The sequence below is a fragment of the Sphaerodactylus townsendi genome, linkage group LG05, assembly GCF_021028975.2.
Source record: "Sphaerodactylus townsendi isolate TG3544 linkage group LG05, MPM_Stown_v2.3, whole genome shotgun sequence".
NCBI classification, from domain to species: Eukaryota; Metazoa; Chordata; class Lepidosauria; order Squamata; family Sphaerodactylidae; genus Sphaerodactylus; species Sphaerodactylus townsendi.
The window spans coordinates 41408025-41426774 of record NC_059429.1 but is presented as its reverse complement, the minus strand read 5'-3'; the positions used below and the strand labels follow the sequence as shown (position 1 = coordinate 41426774).

The window sequence follows — 18750 nt, the reverse complement described above, 5'->3', positions numbered from 1 at the left end:
TTGTGTTACACCAATAACGGTTTCATAGCTTGTCACCTGATCCATGTATCACTCTCCCATTTTTAAGGAAAAATTCTCATGTGTTATTATTTCTCTGCAAATTGTTCATGTTTTTTTTTATTTTTCATATTTAAATTGGAATTAACTTGTCATCATCATCCAAGTTTCACTCTATTTTCATGACCTAACTGAATGTAATAATATTTCTCCAATGTGTATCTCTGGTAGTACTTACTACATTAAATACATGATGGGCATTGTCACATCCAGTGTTTCTCCATCCCTTTATGCAACAGCCAGTGAAATGAAATACTGAATGGAATGATGTCATGCTTCCCATTTATTTTTTGAAAGGTCACAGGATGTATATTAGGGAAATTCCCACAAAGGTCCCCATAACATCTAAGTCATGACTTTTAAATGTGTAGCTTTGTCTTGAAGATTGAGTTGCTGGGAGAGTTTTTCCAGTGCAGTATTTGGACTGGGGTGGGGTGGGGTGGGGTGGGGGGGAATGTCATATCTAAGATACCATGTGTTAGTCATTTTTTTGGTAGCTAAGTTGAGGCTTAGTCATTTTTCATAGCTGGATTCAAAAGTGATACTTGGAATGTGAAAGAACAAGTCCAGCCAATGTAACTTTGAGAGAACTCTTTGTGTTCCTTAGTCCCATTAAGATTGATTTTGCAAAGCAAACTGCATATATCAAGCCATCCATTAATGCCCAATGGGAGTTCTTTGTCCTTTCTCTTTTCTCATTGTGATGTTCTGTTTTGCAATGATCATTACTTAGGCTTTTTAAGGTCTTTTTACAAAAATCCCCAACTCTGATCAAATGCCTGCTAGTGCTCCTGAAGAACCCTATTGTGGTCCCCCCCCCCCCCGGCACCTTGGAGTTAAGTGCTTAATTAAATTGCATTTTCTCCTTCTTTGACCTCAGTGGCTACTTTGACTGTGTGAGGTGTAGTTTCGCTGCATCGTCACGGTTCTGCCTGGTAAATTATCTCAGCATTCCTAGCCACTAACTCAGATTGTTCTCTGTCCCTTGAAGACATGTGTTGATATGGCATACCTATCAGGCAGCTTGAATGCTGGTTCTGGAGCAGATGTTGATGAGATGTGAGTTCAGTGTTGAAGATGGAAGAAATGCCAGAGTAGGTAAATAATGAGGAGGAATCTGTGCTGAAGCAGCTGAAGGTGGCATAACCCTAGAGGATAATTCATATGCTGAATCAGGAGCAGATGTCAATAGAGACAGCTTGTCTGTGTATTTGGAGGCTGATTCGGTTGCAACTAGCATTGATGGGATAGGCTTGTCAGACATCCTGTTTGTAAAGACCAATGTTGACTGTAAAAATGGTGGGTTGTTAGAGGGAGGTGACATTTTGCTACAGGCAATAAGCACAGAAGAAACATCTTTCCAAAATGACAACACAACAGATTTTTCAGTGTTCTATTGAAAAACCATATCAGCAAACAGACTTAAGCGCAGTTAAATATTCTCCAATATGGGAAACGCCTTAGCATGGCCATATTGCTTATTTGTCATGCCAAGATGGCACAGTAAGTCTTTTGTAGTGCAGAGGACAGGTGGAGTCTGGTAGGCCTCTTGCCTGTCTGAGAAAGGATTCTCCTCCAACTTGCTGTTGAATGTTTTGTGCTGTTAGTGCATCTGCTGAATTTTGACTTTAGAGGAGTTTCACAGATGAAATGAAAAGTGTCTCTGTGTAACTGCAACGTGGAGTATAGCCATTTAAATACACAAAGCAAGCTCTTGGGTCAATGGCTTTGCCTTCCCACCTTCAGGTTAATGAATATGCAAACCTATGTTCTTTGCTTTATCATGGAAGATATTTAATGCTTGTGAAACTAAAAGCATTGGAAATACAGGAGACATTGACTGAATAAAGCCCTTGTGTGAAATTATTATTTAAGCTAACTGTGGTTAGTATGGTTTCTAAATGTGGTGCACTCTTAACAAGGACCAGGTCACCCATTATAGAAATATTGGAGGAGGGGTGGGGGTGCAATTAAAGTAACATGATGTTATTTCTGGTCATGTAGGTAACCAAAAAGGTTGAAAAAAGAAAAAAAACCTTATATATGGAAATATACGCCAATTACAAAAAAGCAAAAATTATATTCCAGAAACCTTAATCAATTTATAAATATTAAAAACAGTGCATCAAAATCCATCAATTTTTGGTTACATATATAGGTACCTTTCTATAGTGTTCAAAAAACCCTTTTTTACTCATGGGGATGTCACAACACACAAGCATCTTACCTATGACCAGGTACAAATTATAAGTAACATAAATATATGTAAACAGTGAGGCGTTCCTCAGCAGTTTACATTTGTACAATACACACCGTAGAATATTTTTTCCAATTAAAATTACATCAAAGTACCCAACATTCTAAAAAAGAAAAGAATTGTAACCAGAAGTGACATCACGCATCTCTCTGGCATTTTAATAATCCCTCAAATCTCTATAGTTATTGTCAATTCTCAGTTGGCAACCCTAGCCACTCTAATTAAATTATATCAAACCAGTATCTGAAGTTTTCTGACTGACTATAGTAAGTCTTAACTGTGTTTTTACATAGTGAATGAATGCAGACATCCTTGCTTAATCCTGTGGTAGGCTTAGCCTGTGGGTTCTATGGTAGAAATGAAGGGACCTACAGGATGGGAGAATAATCCTCAAAGCTGCCACTGCTAAAATGCCATTTGGTGTGTGCCATCACTTCCTTTTTCTTTCTAGTATTTGTCTGCCCAGCATCTTGTAGTTCAGTAGAACCTACTAGGGTCTCAACTTCAGGGGAGTCATGTGTTTTCACATAGCAGTTTCATGTGTAGCACTGGAGTGAAGCACAGTGAACTGGCATTATTGCAAAGGGAATAGATAGTTCAAATATTTGTACTATGCAAACTTGCTGCTGCTAAAAAAATTGTTTTTTTCTAAAAAAAATGACTTGTAACCAATCACAAATGCTGACAAAAATTGACTGTGGTGGTTATCTACTAAATGTAAAGCCTAACATGGCAAGGCTATTCTGAGAAAGGGGTCTTGTGGAAAACCTTGAATACAATGAAGGCAGATAAGTATGCTTTTCCAAGTATCGGGGAGGGGCTTGGGAGTAGACTAAGCACTCTTTCCCAAATAACACTCTCTATTTATTTTGTGCAGGAAATGCCATCAGACCCATTGTCCTACGAGCTGTTTCTGCTATAGCTTCTGCTATTCCAGGGTTTCCCATTCTAGCAACAGGAGGAATTGATTCAGCTGAAAGCGGGCTGCAGTTTCTTCATAGTGGGGCTTCTGTTTTACAGGTATTGTTTTAGCAATTTAAAAAAAAACCCTGTAAGTTTATGAAAAATGTGGTTTACCACAAAACTGAGCATTTTCCTTTAAGGCAGGAAGAAGGGAAACCCCAGCATAGATTTTCCTGATTCCTTTTACCTGTTTCTGAGCCACAGTCATTATGAATAAAGGTGAACCAAAATGCACAAGCAAGTTTCATAGAAAATTGTACTACTTGTTAAGCAAGTAGTTAAACAAGATATTTCAACTGTTCCCCTATTCCAAATGATGGCACAGTAACTCTTACCTGATTTGTCTTCATGATTTTATCTTCTGAGCTGTGTAGAACCATGATATATTTATTTATTTTATTTGTTCAGTTTTTATCTCACTCTTCCCAAATGAGTCAGCCTCAGAGTGGCTAATAATATTGCATGTAATAACAAATATACAACAATATAACCAATGGATCTCTAAAACTGGAAATTAACAACACATCTAAATATTCTAAACATGGTGCCTTCAATTCTCTCTTAATAAGGTGCACAGAAGCAGTACTAATCATATAACCACCTTGAATATGGCTATAGAAAGGCAGGATATAAATATTTGGAATAAATAGTACAGTGGGACAGTCCAGAAATTATCCATTTCCCGAGTGGGCCCAGCAAAAAAACTATCCGATGTACAACTGTTGCTGTTGTCAGCCATAGGCCCAGTGGAACATCTTTGTCTTACAGATCCTGTGGAACTAATTCAAAACCATCAGGCCTATGTCTTACACAAGAGAGTGTTCCACCAGGCAGGTACCATGGCCCCCCAAAAAGCTCTGTCTCTGTCTGAGGACAACTGGATCTATCTTGGACCAGGTGTCACCAGCAGATTGGTACCAGATGAGCAAGATGCTCCTTGGGGATATAATGGAAGATGTGGTCCCATAGGTATAATGGTCCCAGACTGCTTAGGGTTTTGAAGGTCAGTACTGAAACCTTAAGGTGCCCAGTCTGAAGCCAGTACAGCTGGTGCACCACAGGTTGCATATGCACTCTCCCCAGGGTTGCTTTAAGGACCTGTGCCTCTACATTCTTCACCAGTTGTAGCTTCTAGAATAGTCTCTAGGATAGCTCATCAAATGAGTTACAGTAGTCTAACCTGCAGGTGACTGAAGGCATTAATGCAGGCAAGTGAGAAGCAGCCCAACTTCTCCTCAGCAGCCCTTTCCGGAGAGTTCCCAGCCCCGGGAGCTCACATGAGACTCAGCTGCTGCTGCTCCTTCCTTCCCTGGGCTGCAGAGTTCGGAAGCGGCATCTTGGTGCCTACAAGATACCCCTGGGAGCAGAGCTGACACCTGGGCTGGGGAGAAACCAAAAAGCAGGCTCCTGAGCCTGGAGCTTGTTTCCCCATCTCACTTTGCAGGCTGCTTTGGGCCTCCTGGAGCTGAGCGATGTTTGAGAGGCTCATCGTTGTGGATGCAGTGCCTTGCTCGGCTCAGATGCCTTTTTAAAATCCACCTTTTCTGTCAACACAATGATGCATTTGATGTTGTTAAATCAGTAAAAGTAGTTTAGGGTTGAAACCCCTCTCATAAAAATTCTCCCATGACTTAAAAATTTCCAGAATTTTTCCATCTTTTGTATGTGCCTATGCTTGTGTGCACTATAGAAACAGAGGCATGGAGCCGGGGGAGTTGGGGAGGGGGGGGACGGAAAACTCAGATTTTGCCCTGGCATCCATTTTCCCTAGATACGCTTTTGAAACAGGGTACCTGGTGTTTTCTTCTATTGGTTTTAAACTGCAATAGCTTAAATATGACTTGCAAACTGCCTTGAGCCACAAGGAAAGGTGGCCTATAATTATGTCAATGGATAAACAAATAAGCATGGGCATCCCATTCTGTCCTCAGAGGAATCCTGTGCTATTGAGAGCTAGTGACTTGCTCAAGTTCTAATTGTTGAGCATGGTTTTAACTCAAGTATCTCTGACATTCTACCTCATCTTGGCCCTACACACTGGAATGCAGCAGACATTTTATAGCCCCACATAAAATTATTTTTGTGTATCAGTTTACAGGTTTCTATAGACTGCACCAGTTTAAATAATATAAGAGTAATGATGGTTGAAATTTAAATTCTAGTCTAAGAAGCTTTTCTTTTTTAATTTTTTTTCATCCTGAATCTAGAGCAGCATTTATATCTGCAGAAAAGTATGATCAACAAGGGAATGTTTCATTGATTTCATTTATGACTGCTAATTAGAACTGAACCTAGACCAAAGGAGTATATAACTTCCTACAATTTGTCACTGAGCCTCTAAGGATTTCCATTAAAATGTTATATTAGCTGAAATATATTGCAGTGCTGCTTTCATTTGTACCCTGCTTGCATTAGGACTTTGATTCAGCTTCAGGAATTGATGTCTTGATTAGTTTATTAATGTATAGTTAGGCAGAATGATTAGATAGGTGAGCAAGTTCATTATTAATCCTTTTTGTCAGCTAGTTTTTGAGTGTAGTGATAAATGTTCAAATGCAACAGTATCACAGAGAGAGGAAGGAGCCTATACAAAGAGTCAGGGCCCAGCCCCAGAGCTGACATTCCTGCAACTGTTCAGATAACTTCAGTGCAAGTTTTATTATCCAATATTCGTTGGGAGTGGGAATTGCAGGGTAATCAAATGCACTCTCCATCTGGAGGAAACTGTAGAGACCAACCCCCACCCCATGTGATAGCCCCCTTCCTTTGGTGAAATCCTTATTTTCTCCCTGGAGCTACACAACAGGCAGATGAATAGGTCAGTTCCCAGCAGCTCAGGGCAAGCTGAGGGAAAAGGAGGTACCTCAGGCTGATGTCAGGTGGCAGTGCCAACTGCCAGGAGCTCAGCAACAATAGAAGGTATAAAGCTTCCTGGTTGGAGAAAGGGTCATGTGGCCCCATATACCACAAATATGGAAACAAGTGGGGGATGGGGGAATCTTTCCTTCTGGCTGATGCTGGTTAGCAGGATTTTCTGGACATTGAGATGCCAGATAACAAAGCTTTTACTGTTCAGATAGCTTCCACACATTTGGCAGTTGATAGACTTGAGGCCAAGTTTCTCTATCTGCTAGTGCTGTTTCCCAATCTGAGCCCAACATATCCATTTTTTGTTTATGTATATAGACTTGCTGTTTTTAACCTTGGTTAATAGGACATCTTTCAAAACTTTGATATATACACTATAAAAGCCAAGGTGTAGAATCCACAACAGCCATCTTCGAGGCATATAGGGCTTTGAAACCCAGCACTTTCAGTTTTGCCTAGGAACATATTGGAAGCCAGTGTAGATGGGTCAAAACTGTCATAAGCCAGCCCTTGGGTACTTACTATGATACAGAGGACTCTGATGCAGGACCTGACAACACTGTGCAGCCAGAGTTGGCTGTTCCTGAGGAAGACCAGGCAGCAGAGCCAACTCCCAGCCCTTCCCTGCCTGATGAGGTGCAGGTGGAAGAGCCTGCAGATCCTCCTAGGGAACCCAGTAATGAGTCAGCTGTACACAGAAGGCAGAAACAGAGGCAGATGCTGCAGAAGCAATGGAGGAGTGCTCATATTGCAGCAAGATATGGGAAGATAGAAGTGGCTGTATCTGATGAGGATTAACTCCTTGCAGAATCCCAGCCCCTTGGACAAGGCTCTCTATATAAGCCTTGCTGTGAGCTTTCTCCTGCCTGGGTGCAACAAGTGTGTTACCTGTCACTGCCATGTGCCTGATTTATCACTGATCCCCAGCCTGCTTATTGGTTCTCCTAAACCACATCCTGTAGACTGTTATTTGACTATGCCTTGGCCTGCCACCTGTCTTGGCCCACTGGACTGTTATCAGACTGTGGTTTGCCTGCTGCCCATTTAGCCCCTCAAGGTCAGACCTGACCACGTCCTGCCCACCAGTAGCACAAAGACTAAAGTGATATGGTCCCTATGACTCCAGCCAATATCCTTCTGCAGTGTGTTGTACCAGTTGAAGTTTTGAAACACTTTTCAAGGGCAATGCCACATAAAGTACATTGTAGTACTCTAACCTCAATGTAATCAGGCCATGTACCACAATGGCCACATCTTATCTGTCCAGAGAAAGCCACAGATGGCTAACAAGTTGGCAAAAGGCACCCTTGACCACAGCTTCCACCTGCTTATCCAGCATTAGGCATGGGTCCAATTGTATCCTTAGGCTACAGACTGGTTTCTTCAAGGGAAGGGCAACTCCATCCACAACAGATGACACCATAAATCCCAAGTCAGAAATCCATACATTACAACATAGTGGCAAACTCTTCTCTTATGTGGTCTGCCAATAATTGGGTCTATTTGTATACAAGAGGATTTCAAAATGTTACTATTTTACCCATCAGTGGGAAGTTTGTTGTAGTTTTAGGCTAGTCTATTGGTGCTGCTCACTGACACAGAAACTAGCCTTCTTATTTTAAAGTCAAAAATCCCTGCAGTATCTTCATTTTTTAATTGAATCATGAGGCAGGGACAATTCTATGCTTAGCCCTCAATAAGAAACTGTAACTTCAAAAAAGAATACCAGATAACATGATTCATTATGGATTGTCTTTTGCAAAACAGATGTACCTCCATTGATGTAGAGTTTCTTCTGGTCCTAATTCTTCCTCAGCAATTTATCTATGTTTTTTCTTGGGTATTTTCTATCCAAAAATATCTGAGTATCTTTCCTAGCAAATATAGCCAAGAAATCAGCAACAACACGAATACAAGCAAATTTAAATGCATTTGACAGCCAAAGTGAATATTTTAATTAATCAAGAATTTTCTTGTTTACAGTGCAATCCTACACAGAGTTATATCCTTCTAAGTTCATTGATGTCAGTAGAATTTAGTACTGTTTGATTCTGTTTTAGGACTGCATTGTTAGGGGGCTTAGGGACACAAAGCCTAATTTTTTTATATATATACATAAAGTATAGCATTCCTGTGCATATTATATAAAGTATAGCATTCCTGTGCAACTTTTTTTTCATGTGAGCTCTTTCTCCTAAATCTTTGCACAAATAAGACTTTCATCTATTTTCACATATCTCTTTTATTTCACATATGTGCTCCACCAAGTCACATCTTTTCCTTTGGTAGATTTTTTAAAAGGCTTTTGAGGCAAAGGCATGCATTTTTAGAAGTCATCTCACTGTAGGAAATTAAAAATGGATACAATTATAGAAAACTCCAGTTGAAAGAGAAAATGCATTATGGAAAATGCCATAAAAGCACAAAAATATTAAAGTAAAAAATCACTTCACAGCAGCCCGTATGATTCAATTGTAGATCAATAGTGTGTAGTTAATGCATTAGCAGTAGAGCATTAATTCGCAATTACCGCAGGTGATCTGAACTCAGTGTGCTGTCCATTGACACAAATGACCTTTTGTTGAAAAGGATTCTACAGTCATTTATTTCTAGCAGCTGTAACCGGAAAGGGAATAGAATGAAGGCGTTGCTTTGTACGGTGTGCACTTAAAAAAAAAAGTAACAACTCTTGAATATGGAACCTGCCTTAGATTAGCTTTAGAATCCTTTGAACATTTAGTTGCTAAATTGGAAGAATACATTTGTCCTCTTGGCAGGCTATCACAAGATACGGTGCTACATACGTTCTAGATGGATGTGTGTGTTTTTTCTGCTCCATAATGGATCTCTAGTGTTTCACAGGATAAAAATATGCTTTGGAAGTGTACTGTGACTGATGCTGCTTTTGAGTAATCCAAACTAATCATACTTATATCAGCAACAGCAATAATAATGGGGTACTGAAAAAGTGTTGGTCTTTTGCCATTTGATTTTCTTCAGGCCCGATGTATAAACAGTGGCCGAGAATTCTTAAAATTGAGCATTTCTCCAGTTGACCAGAGAGATACTTAAAAAAGTTTCCTTAGACAACAGATGACTTCAAACATTTCTTCATAGAGTGATAGAATCCATGACAGTATATCATACTGGATACATTTCTGCTGTTATTCTGACTTCATAAAATAGTGTTCAAACGTCTAACTGTAGTCAGTTCTTGAGTATCTAACCACAAGTTAACTGTACATGTTTTTAATCATATTTAAATTTTCTCTTATCAATAAAATGGCCAATGAATGTATTTCCAGAAGCAAATAAATTACTGAATGTGTTTGGGAGATATTTATAAAGCATCTGAACAAGCTGAACTTTTCTGCTCCTCCTTGAAAGTTGTTACCTTGGACTGAAAGACATGGAGAAGCCACCTCTTGGGCAGTGTGAAAGTGGGTTTTCTACTTTATTCCTGTAGGACTCTTGAGGTCAGAGAACTTTCCTCCTTTCAAGGATCACAAATAAGTTTCTTTCGTGGACACAAAATTGAGTTCACAAATTCTTATAGCCAGGCTGATGGAGCCCGAAAGCAATTTAGTGGGAAGAAAATATAGCTCTATTGAAGGAAGAGTCTCAAAAGGATGAGAGGTTAATCACTCCAAGACTAAATTGAGGTCCCAAGACAGAAAAATTGTTTTGCTGGCTGGTTTTGATAGACTTCTAGCTTACAAAAATATGGCCCCATAGGAATGTTCCTCAAGGGAAAAACACGCTCCCACTTTAATGATATTGTTCATTACAGATCTGTGTCTGCCAAGAGTGACATCTCTGTGGACCAAGGAAAGTCCATCCTGAATAAACCAGAAAGAGAAACATTTCTTGTTTTATAGTATTTTTCTGGTATTTTTGGTCTAAATGTGTTAAGGTAGTTTTCAGATGAATGTTCCTTTGGTATTCAAGAGATTGGCTTTACGGCAGCAGTCTGACAGAATACATTCAGAATCAGGCCATAAAACTTTGCTTGGAAAATATCATGTAAAGCTGCAGATGGGAAATCACTAAAAATCTGTACATGCACATTTCGCAGATAGTGGTTAATTAAAGCCTTTTTTCTGACATTCTTTGGTGTGCAAGCAGGTTTTTTTCCTCATAAGGAACATCTAAGCAAGCAAATCCCATCTTTGCTAAGCTATGCACATACCTGTAACGTGAACTGATACAAGTTAGGTAAGGCCTTATTGATTATGCTGAGCATATTCTGGTACTTTCAAATAAACTGGACATTTTGAAAAGTTAAGGAGAGGACAGTTGAACAGCAGGAGCAAACAATGAGGACTGAGAAATGTCCTGATTAGAAATCCTGAGATTTTATGCTAATGATCTTGTCTTGGATTTCATAGACTCTGGAGATGCAGAAATAAACTGAAATTACAGAAATGTACTGAGTTCCCACTGAAAGCCACATTCATTTCTTTTTAAAGCCATCTGTGACCATCATCACTGCCTCCTCTGACACTGATTTCCACAATGGGCAACCCAGTCCACGGGGGGGGGGGGGGGCTGAACACTCATAGGGAGTGGTGGAGGACAGCACCATTGTGTTTGCTTCACCAGTACAAGGGCCACCTTCGCCAGCAGAGGGGGCAGAGATGCCAGTAGCTAGCTGCCCTTCAACTCTCCAGTGGTGAAACCTGGAAGTCTAGGCCACCGCAGAGCGACACCAGTGTGGGAGGGTGGGCCAGGGTATGCCCAGGGTCAAAGTTTGTTGACTTCCACTGACATTCCAGCCCAGAAATGCTGCCCCCCATCCCTTTCATATGTCATATGCCATTGGCAGCAATGGGGCAATTCAGGTGATGGGAGGGATTTCAAGTGCCCCCCCCTTCCGCACTGCCTGAAGCCCCTTTGGAGACAGCACAGTGCTGCCTTCATGGTGCTGTCTCCAGCCACCACAGCACTACCCCTCCCACAAACTGGGTTGCTCTGTTAATATTTCATTGTATTTGCTTTTGTGTGTAATATATTTATCCATGAGGTTTTCTCTCTCCCTGTGCCAATGATCTCGATCTTTGACTATGTGGGCCTGGTGTGGAATACCGTGGAGAGTATGGCTGTTCTACTGGTGTACTGGTTGCCTAGCATGCTGGGAGACAGCCTGCTGAAGCTGCTTGAAGTCATCTCTGAATGGGCCTTGAGACGTCCTAGGCTTCTTGTCTTGAGTGGTTTCAACACCCATAAAGATTTGGCTACATCATCACAGGTAGTGGACCTAGTGTCATCCATGGCAGCATTGGGACTCTCCTTGATTGAGATGGACCACACTGATAAAACAAATCACACACTGGATTTGTTCTTTGGGATGGAGATAAATGTGCCATGATCAGACCACATTGCTCTGAAGACCCTGATGATCGTCACTACTCACTCACTCACCCACCCCCTGTCTAGGCAACGGGGTTATTTATGCCCACCCATAAGGATCCAATGCCTTCCAGAATGTCCTGTGGGATCCAAAGCTCACTGATGGTTCCCTTGATGCACTGGTGGAGGACTGGAATATCCAGCTCTCTGAGATCTCTCCCCAATGCCCTGTCTGCTCCCATGTCAATCTGACTCCGTGGTATACTGAGGAGCTAAGGCTGCTGAAAAGGGAGCTGAGATGGCTAGAGCAAGGTTGGCGATGAAGTTGTGATGGAGCTACAAGAACATCTTATAGGATGTTTATGAAAGCCTATGAGATGGCAGTGAAGGCACCAAAGAAGAGATTCTATGCATCTTCCATTGTGTCCACAAGCTCTTGCCAACGCAGTTTTTTTAATGTTGTTCATTCTTTGATATGCCTGCTGATAAGATCCAAAATTTCTGATTTGACACTTGGTTGTGAGGGTTTTGCCATCTTTTTTGCAGATAAAGTCTTGTTGCTCTGCTACAGTCTCCCACCAACGATTGAAATAAATAAGCCCCTTATTTATTGTGCACTATTGTTTTTAGTTGTTGTTCTGTTGTACACCGCCCAGATCCCTTTGGGGGTGGGCAGTTTATCAAATTTAAATAATAATAATAATAATAATAATAATAATAATAATAATAATAATAATAATAATAATAATAATAATAATAATAATAATAATAATACACCAGACATCACCATGATCGAGGACAAGAAAGTGAGCATCATCGACATAGAAGTCCCCAGTGACAGCAGGGTAATTGAAAAAGAACACGAGAAGGTCACTAGATATCGTGATTCAAAAAAATCGAGCTTCAGCGTCTATGGCACAAACCAGCTGAGGTCGTCCCAGTGGTAATCGGCATGCTGGGCGCCATCCCGAAAACACTAGGGCAGCACTTGAAACATCTTCAAATTGACAAAATTAACATCTGTTAAATTCAGAAGGCAGCCCTGCTGGGATCCGCACGAATACTACATAGATACATTACAACTTCCTAGGCTTCTGGGTGAGGCTCGAATTGTAATGAAGGCCAACAACCAGCTAAAGATCTGGCAGCTGTGAAATCTACAATAATAATAATAATTTATTTATTTAAAATATTTCTATGCCCCATCCCACATGGTTAACTCACATAATACAAGATCAAGGAGCTTAGGTTACATACATTTTGGCTTACCTTTCATACATTGCCATTGACTGACATTGCTAAGTCAGCCGGATTAAAAGTAAAAAATGCAAAACAACCTTTATGTAGGAACTTTCAAAGAATTGCAGTCCAGAATCTCTGTTGCTCATTCCATTATACGGTAAGAAATTAGAAATTATGATGTCAAACGCGGACTTATTAAAAATGTAACATTTTGAAAATTCTTTGAATTTGCAATCTTATGCAGTGCAGCAGCAAACCTAAAATTTAACCCTCTTTTTGAGAAAGCAAGATGGCATCCTTGTGAATGCTAGAATGTTGTCATTCAGCAGAGAAAGGAAAAATAAAGGCAGAAAGCAATGTTTCTGATCTGCACAAAATGTGCTGCCACCATAACAGCTCAGATGAAAGAAGCTGCTGCCTTGTTTTCCAGGAAAATATTAAACAGATCAGGAAATATATACAGTCAACCCAATACTGAAAGATATGAGGCCAGCCAAGCCTAAAAAACAAGGACTGTATATATAGGGATACAAGGCAATGAGGTATAAGCAGTTAGTTTGAGTGTAATTTGAACAGATACTTCATAAACCGTTCATAAAGATTGTTCATAAGGATATATTATGGATTATTTAACTGGATAGAAAGGTAATAAACACATATATAATGAGAGCATGTCATAAACATTGTTCATGAGGCCTGAAACTCCTGCAATGAATCATATTAGCGTTCCAGTCAGTATAAAGATTCAGTATCTCCAAAAATTTAATTAATCAAAGATATTAATCTGATTTGTTGTAGTTGACAGCAACAGCTCCAGCAAGTGATGAAGAATACTTCTATGGCTTAGCAGCAGCACATTCATAGTACGAGCGTTGCGCCGCTAATCCGACGTGCGCTTCAACAGAAATTTCTTCCGAGTATGCGTTCAGGTAATTCTGTTAGAAATAGCTGCATAAATAAATAAACTGTCATTTAGATAAAGTTATTTTAAATTGTGTTGGACATTATATATGTTAAGAGCATCTTTGTAGCAATATGGTAACAGTTGCTTTCATAGTTAAAGCAGCGAAATAAAGAAACAGATTTACCCATCGTCATCAATAAGTTAACATTTTAACAGATATAATTTTGTTCAACTTAAAACATACTCGATGATCAAAGTTACAGTAAAAGATATTGAAGTTACTTACAGGATTGAATTTCTCTTATTTGTGCCTGCAAGTTTAGCTATAGTAAAACAAGCATACAGCTTCTACATTCCAGTGCGAATCATCTGAAGGTTACAAAAGTAATGTATATGCCCTCAGCAGACTTCCAACGGTTACAGTTGCAGTAACTGGTCATCTGCAGTTTGAATTTGCTGCATCTCCTAGCTTTAGTGAAACAGACTCCTAGCTTCAACGGCTCCCCAGCAAATCAGCAAGTTGCATGGGTCGGTAACAATGGCTACATCAGATGTGTTACATTATAAATAACAGTGAAATCTAGGTCCTTATTCAGTCCCAGCTTTGGGCAACTGTTTAAAGTGGATCCATCCAAGTCTTCCTCCTGTCTAAGTAATACTTTCGTTTGACAGTGTTCACATCTTCAACACGTTGCCCCTATATAAATAAAACCATAAATTTGAAATCTCTCTCAGTATGCTGTTTTTCTAAAAAGTGTTTTAGTTAATGAATTGCCTCTTCTTCTTTCTTGAGTAATGCGCCCAAGCACTCATGTGCTCGGTATACAATCTTTGTTTCAAAAAATCTGGTGGTCCTAAATCCCCATGGCATATGCGAGTAGCTTCTGCAAGGACCAGATGATCAAAGGTATACATTATTGTCAACTGTTGGCGTTTTATTCCCTAATCAGTTGACAAATGTGTATACCTGATCATCTGTCACCTGCAAGCTTTCTCATATCAATGGGGATGACCCACCAGATTTTCCTTTTGAAACAAATGGATTGTATGAGCACATGAGCAAGCCATACTAAGAAAGCAAAGAGGCACCATTAACTAAAACACTTTTAGAAAAACATCACACCGAGAGAGATTTCAAATTTATGGTTTTATTTTTTATATAGGGCAATGTTGAAGATGTGAACACTGTCAAAACGAGTATTACTTAGACAGGAGGCTTGGTGAGATCCACTTGCCAAACAGTTGCCAAACTGGTTTGAATAAGGACCTAGAATTCGCTAAGTTATTGTACTAATGTACCACATCTGATGTGACATTGTTATGCAACTTGTTGATGGCGATTGGCTACGTTGAAGCTAGGGTCTGTTTCACTAAGCTAGAATGCGCAGCAAATTCAAACTGCATGATGACAGTTACTGCACAACTTGTAAACTGCTAGAAGTCTGCTGAAGGCATATATATTACTTTGGCCCTCGCGCATTACGCAAAAATAATGCGCTTTTCCAAACCACTTTCACAACTGTTTTAGCAAGGATTTGCCATTGCCTCAAGCATTGGGCTTCAAAGAGCACTGAAAGCAGTTTGAAAGTGCATTATTCTGCATGTGTGGAATGAGCCTTTGTAACTAGATGATTCACTGAATGTAGAAAGTTGTATGTCAGTTTTACTTAGCTAAACTTTACAAATAAGAGAATTCAATATCTGTAAGTAACTGTATCTTTTACTGTAACTGATCATCAGCTATGTTTAAGTTGAACAAAATTATATCTGTTAAAATGTTAACTTATTGATGACAGTAAATTGTTTCTTTTATTTCGTCTTTATGAAAGCAACTGTTACCATATTGCTACAAAGATAGTAACATATATAATAATCTTCTGCTTTCTCATATCCTGAAACTGAAAATGTATGAACATGAAATTAACGAAAGAAGAACCTGTCTTCGCTTTTACAAAGCTGGCATACTGAAAGACTATATGAGAGCAATATTGGTATAACAGTACTGTCAAACAGTAATGAACAAGGAATAGTGAATGCAGCAATTGCCTGCTAATTTGATAAGTTCCTTCCATTATTATATGGCACATCTATTTGATATTATCTGGCTTTTATGATTGCTGGCGTTAGCTTAGGGTCTATTTCACTAAACTAGAATGCAACAATCAAGCTTTACGAATGACTGAATACTATTCTTCGTTAATCTATGGCTATACTGACTTCACTTTGTCACAAAATAATGCGTTTTCAAACCACTTTCCACAGCTTGTTGCAAGTGGATTTTGCCCATTCCGCGCAACTTCAAAGAGCACTGAAAGCAGTTTGAAAGTGCATTATTGTTATTCTGCATGTGTGGAATAAACCTTTGTAACTGGGTAGATTCGCACTGAATAACAGAAAGCTTTATGTCACTTTAACTGCACCAGCTAAACTTTACACAAATAAGAGAATTCAATATCTGTAAGTAACTTTGTAACATCTTTACTGTAACTGATCATCGGCTATGTTTAAGTTGAATTTAAAATTATCTCGACCAAAATGTTAACTTATTGATGACGATAAATTGTTTCTTTTATTGCGGCTGCTAATATGAAAGCAACTTTATTACCATATTGCTACAAAGATAGCAACATATATAATGTCAGCACAATTTCAACGCAATTGCATCAGCATCTAAAATGACAGTTGGTTATTTATGCAGCCATTTCTAATAGAATTGATTACCTGAACGCGCTGAAGAAAATTTCTGTTGAAAGCATCGGATTAGTTACGGCGGCGTTCTGCGAATGTAACTGCTGTCGCCGTAATTTCTTCAGAACTTGCTGGAGCTGTTACTATCAGCTACCACAACTCCAACTTAATATCTTTCGATTCGGTGAATTTCCCTTGGAGATACTGACTCTTAATTCTTTCACCTGACTGGAACGCACTGATGACTATTGCCAGGTTTCGTGCCTCATGGTTAATGTTTTATGTTGTCTCTCGATATATGTGTGTTTATTACAACTTTCTATCCGGATAAATAACCATAAATATATCCTTATGAACAATCTTTATGAGCTGATTATAGAAGTCTCTTTCGTCAAGAATTACACTCCAAAATCTAACTGCTTATACCTCATTATATATTCATATATACCACAGTCCTTGTTTCAGAAACAGCTAACCTCATATCTTTCAGTAATGTTATTCTCGAAGCTTCAGCTTCAAGAACTCCTTTTGATCTCGTAGCGATTATGGCTAAATGCGGTGCATAGATATCATTGTTTTGGTGTTGTACAGAGATAGCAAATGGGAACAAATATTGTACAAAGTCAAACTTTGTTGTCTGCTTACTGTACGTTAAGGCTAATGTCACTTGACTAGCAGTTGCACACATGGTCTCATGCCTGTATGAGAATGTACAGAAATTGACAGCATCCACATGGAATTTTGCACACTGGTTGGGTGAAGCATTCTGTGTTGCTGACAGATAGGAACAAAACTGTTTATTCTCATCTCCGAGCGTGTGGGAGAGTCCCCAGATTAAGACACAGCAACCTTAATGGTTGGATAACTAATGGGATAGCAATTGTGTGGATGGTATTGTAAACCCAGTCCTCTCTGATAATGACATTAAGCTGGTATCTGCTGCCCATGAAACTGATTCCTCATGGATATTAGATAGTCAGAGGAAGATGTCCCTATCATTTTCTGCCTGGAAGAAGCCATAAATGTTATCTACATACCAATTCTGTGCCCCAGACTTTTCAAGCGAGGTCTGATTCTAACCACTCCAGTCTATTCTGTTGATCTATCAAATCATTTTAATCCCACTCTTTCTCTGAGGAGTTCACAGTGATGAAACTCACTCTCCTTGCTCCATTTTGTCCTTACAATGCTGCAAGGTAGATTAGGTTGAGGGACAGAGTCATCGGCTCAAGGTCATTCAGTCAACTTTGTGGCAGAATGAAGATTTGAACCTGAATCCCTCTATTCCTAGTCTGACAGTCAAACTACTCTACACCATTCTGGCTTTCACTTTCCTAAAGGTCTTTGTGGAGAAGTTCACACTGAGGCTACTAAGTGGGCCATCTCATTGCTTCAGGCCCTTCAGGCCCTTTAAATCCATTCTTTCTTCTTTAAAGTCTAGGATTCTGTCAATAATTCAGACTAGCTTGATTTTAGGACTGTGGCAGATCAACTCTTGCAGTCCCTGAGAGCTTTCATGGGTACCTTATTGCTTCTTGGTGCACCCTGCTGCCTCCCCCTTATCCCCACTCAGTTTTTTCTAGATTTTGTCCAGCACTCCTAAGGGCTCTCAGATAGGCAAGGAAAGTTTGGTGATATTCATTGATGCACAGTTGGCATTAGACTAGATAGTCTTTGTGATTCTGCAGTGATCTCTAGTGCATTCTGGTATTGTTTCAGTTCCTGTCATCAGAATAAGGTGATGCACATTAAAAATCACATTATTTATAAGATCAGAACAGCAATGCTCCTGTGTATTTCACCTGCATAAGTTGTGTCAAAATAGCATAGGGTTTCAGCATCAAATTTGGCTTGGTTAAATTATATTAACTAGTGTGTGAGTTACCAGCATTTTTAATACCTCTTTTCTTTTCTGAAAAGCTAAAAAAAATGTTGCTCATATGTTTAACAATTAGAAACCCTTACCGAACAAAGAAATTTAAATAAAGCATCAGTTGAGTTTTACAGTTAAATAACCTGTGGAGGAAATTATAATGATGTTCTTTATAATTGTTCTGGAAAGAGAGAGAGAAAGACTAAATCTATGGAAGGCATAACAGACCTAATTAATGCTCACACTGTTTCTCCAGAGAAACAGATTTTGTGTAATGTAAATGGGCTGCATAGGAAATGTTCTTGTGCATATTTTATGCTTATTCCTTGTTTCTTCCTGCACAATTGTAGTGTACAGTATTTCAAAAAGTAATATATACTTTTCCCACTTGAACAATTTGTAAGATGGTATATGGCACAGTGAATAAAACCTAGATAAGTTTGCAAACCTAGATAAGTTTGTTGAGGATTTGATCAGTTGTGTTAGCTAATTTTATATTGTGAGACGTAGTGTGTGTTTGTGTGTGCGTGTGTGTATGCACGCACGCAT

The 18750-nt window shown here is 39.4% G+C and overlaps 1 protein-coding gene across 1 annotated transcript in view; it reads left to right on the top strand.

The window, feature by feature from the left end:
• The window catches only part of DPYD (dihydropyrimidine dehydrogenase), a 652845-nt gene that overhangs the window by 554238 nt on the left and 79857 nt on the right, over window positions 1-18750 (top strand). The window contains exon 19 of the mRNA XM_048497540.1: window positions 3192-3334. Coding sequence (XP_048353497.1) covers window positions 3192-3334 — 143 coding nt within the window. The remainder of the gene's footprint in view (window positions 1-3191; window positions 3335-18750) is intronic.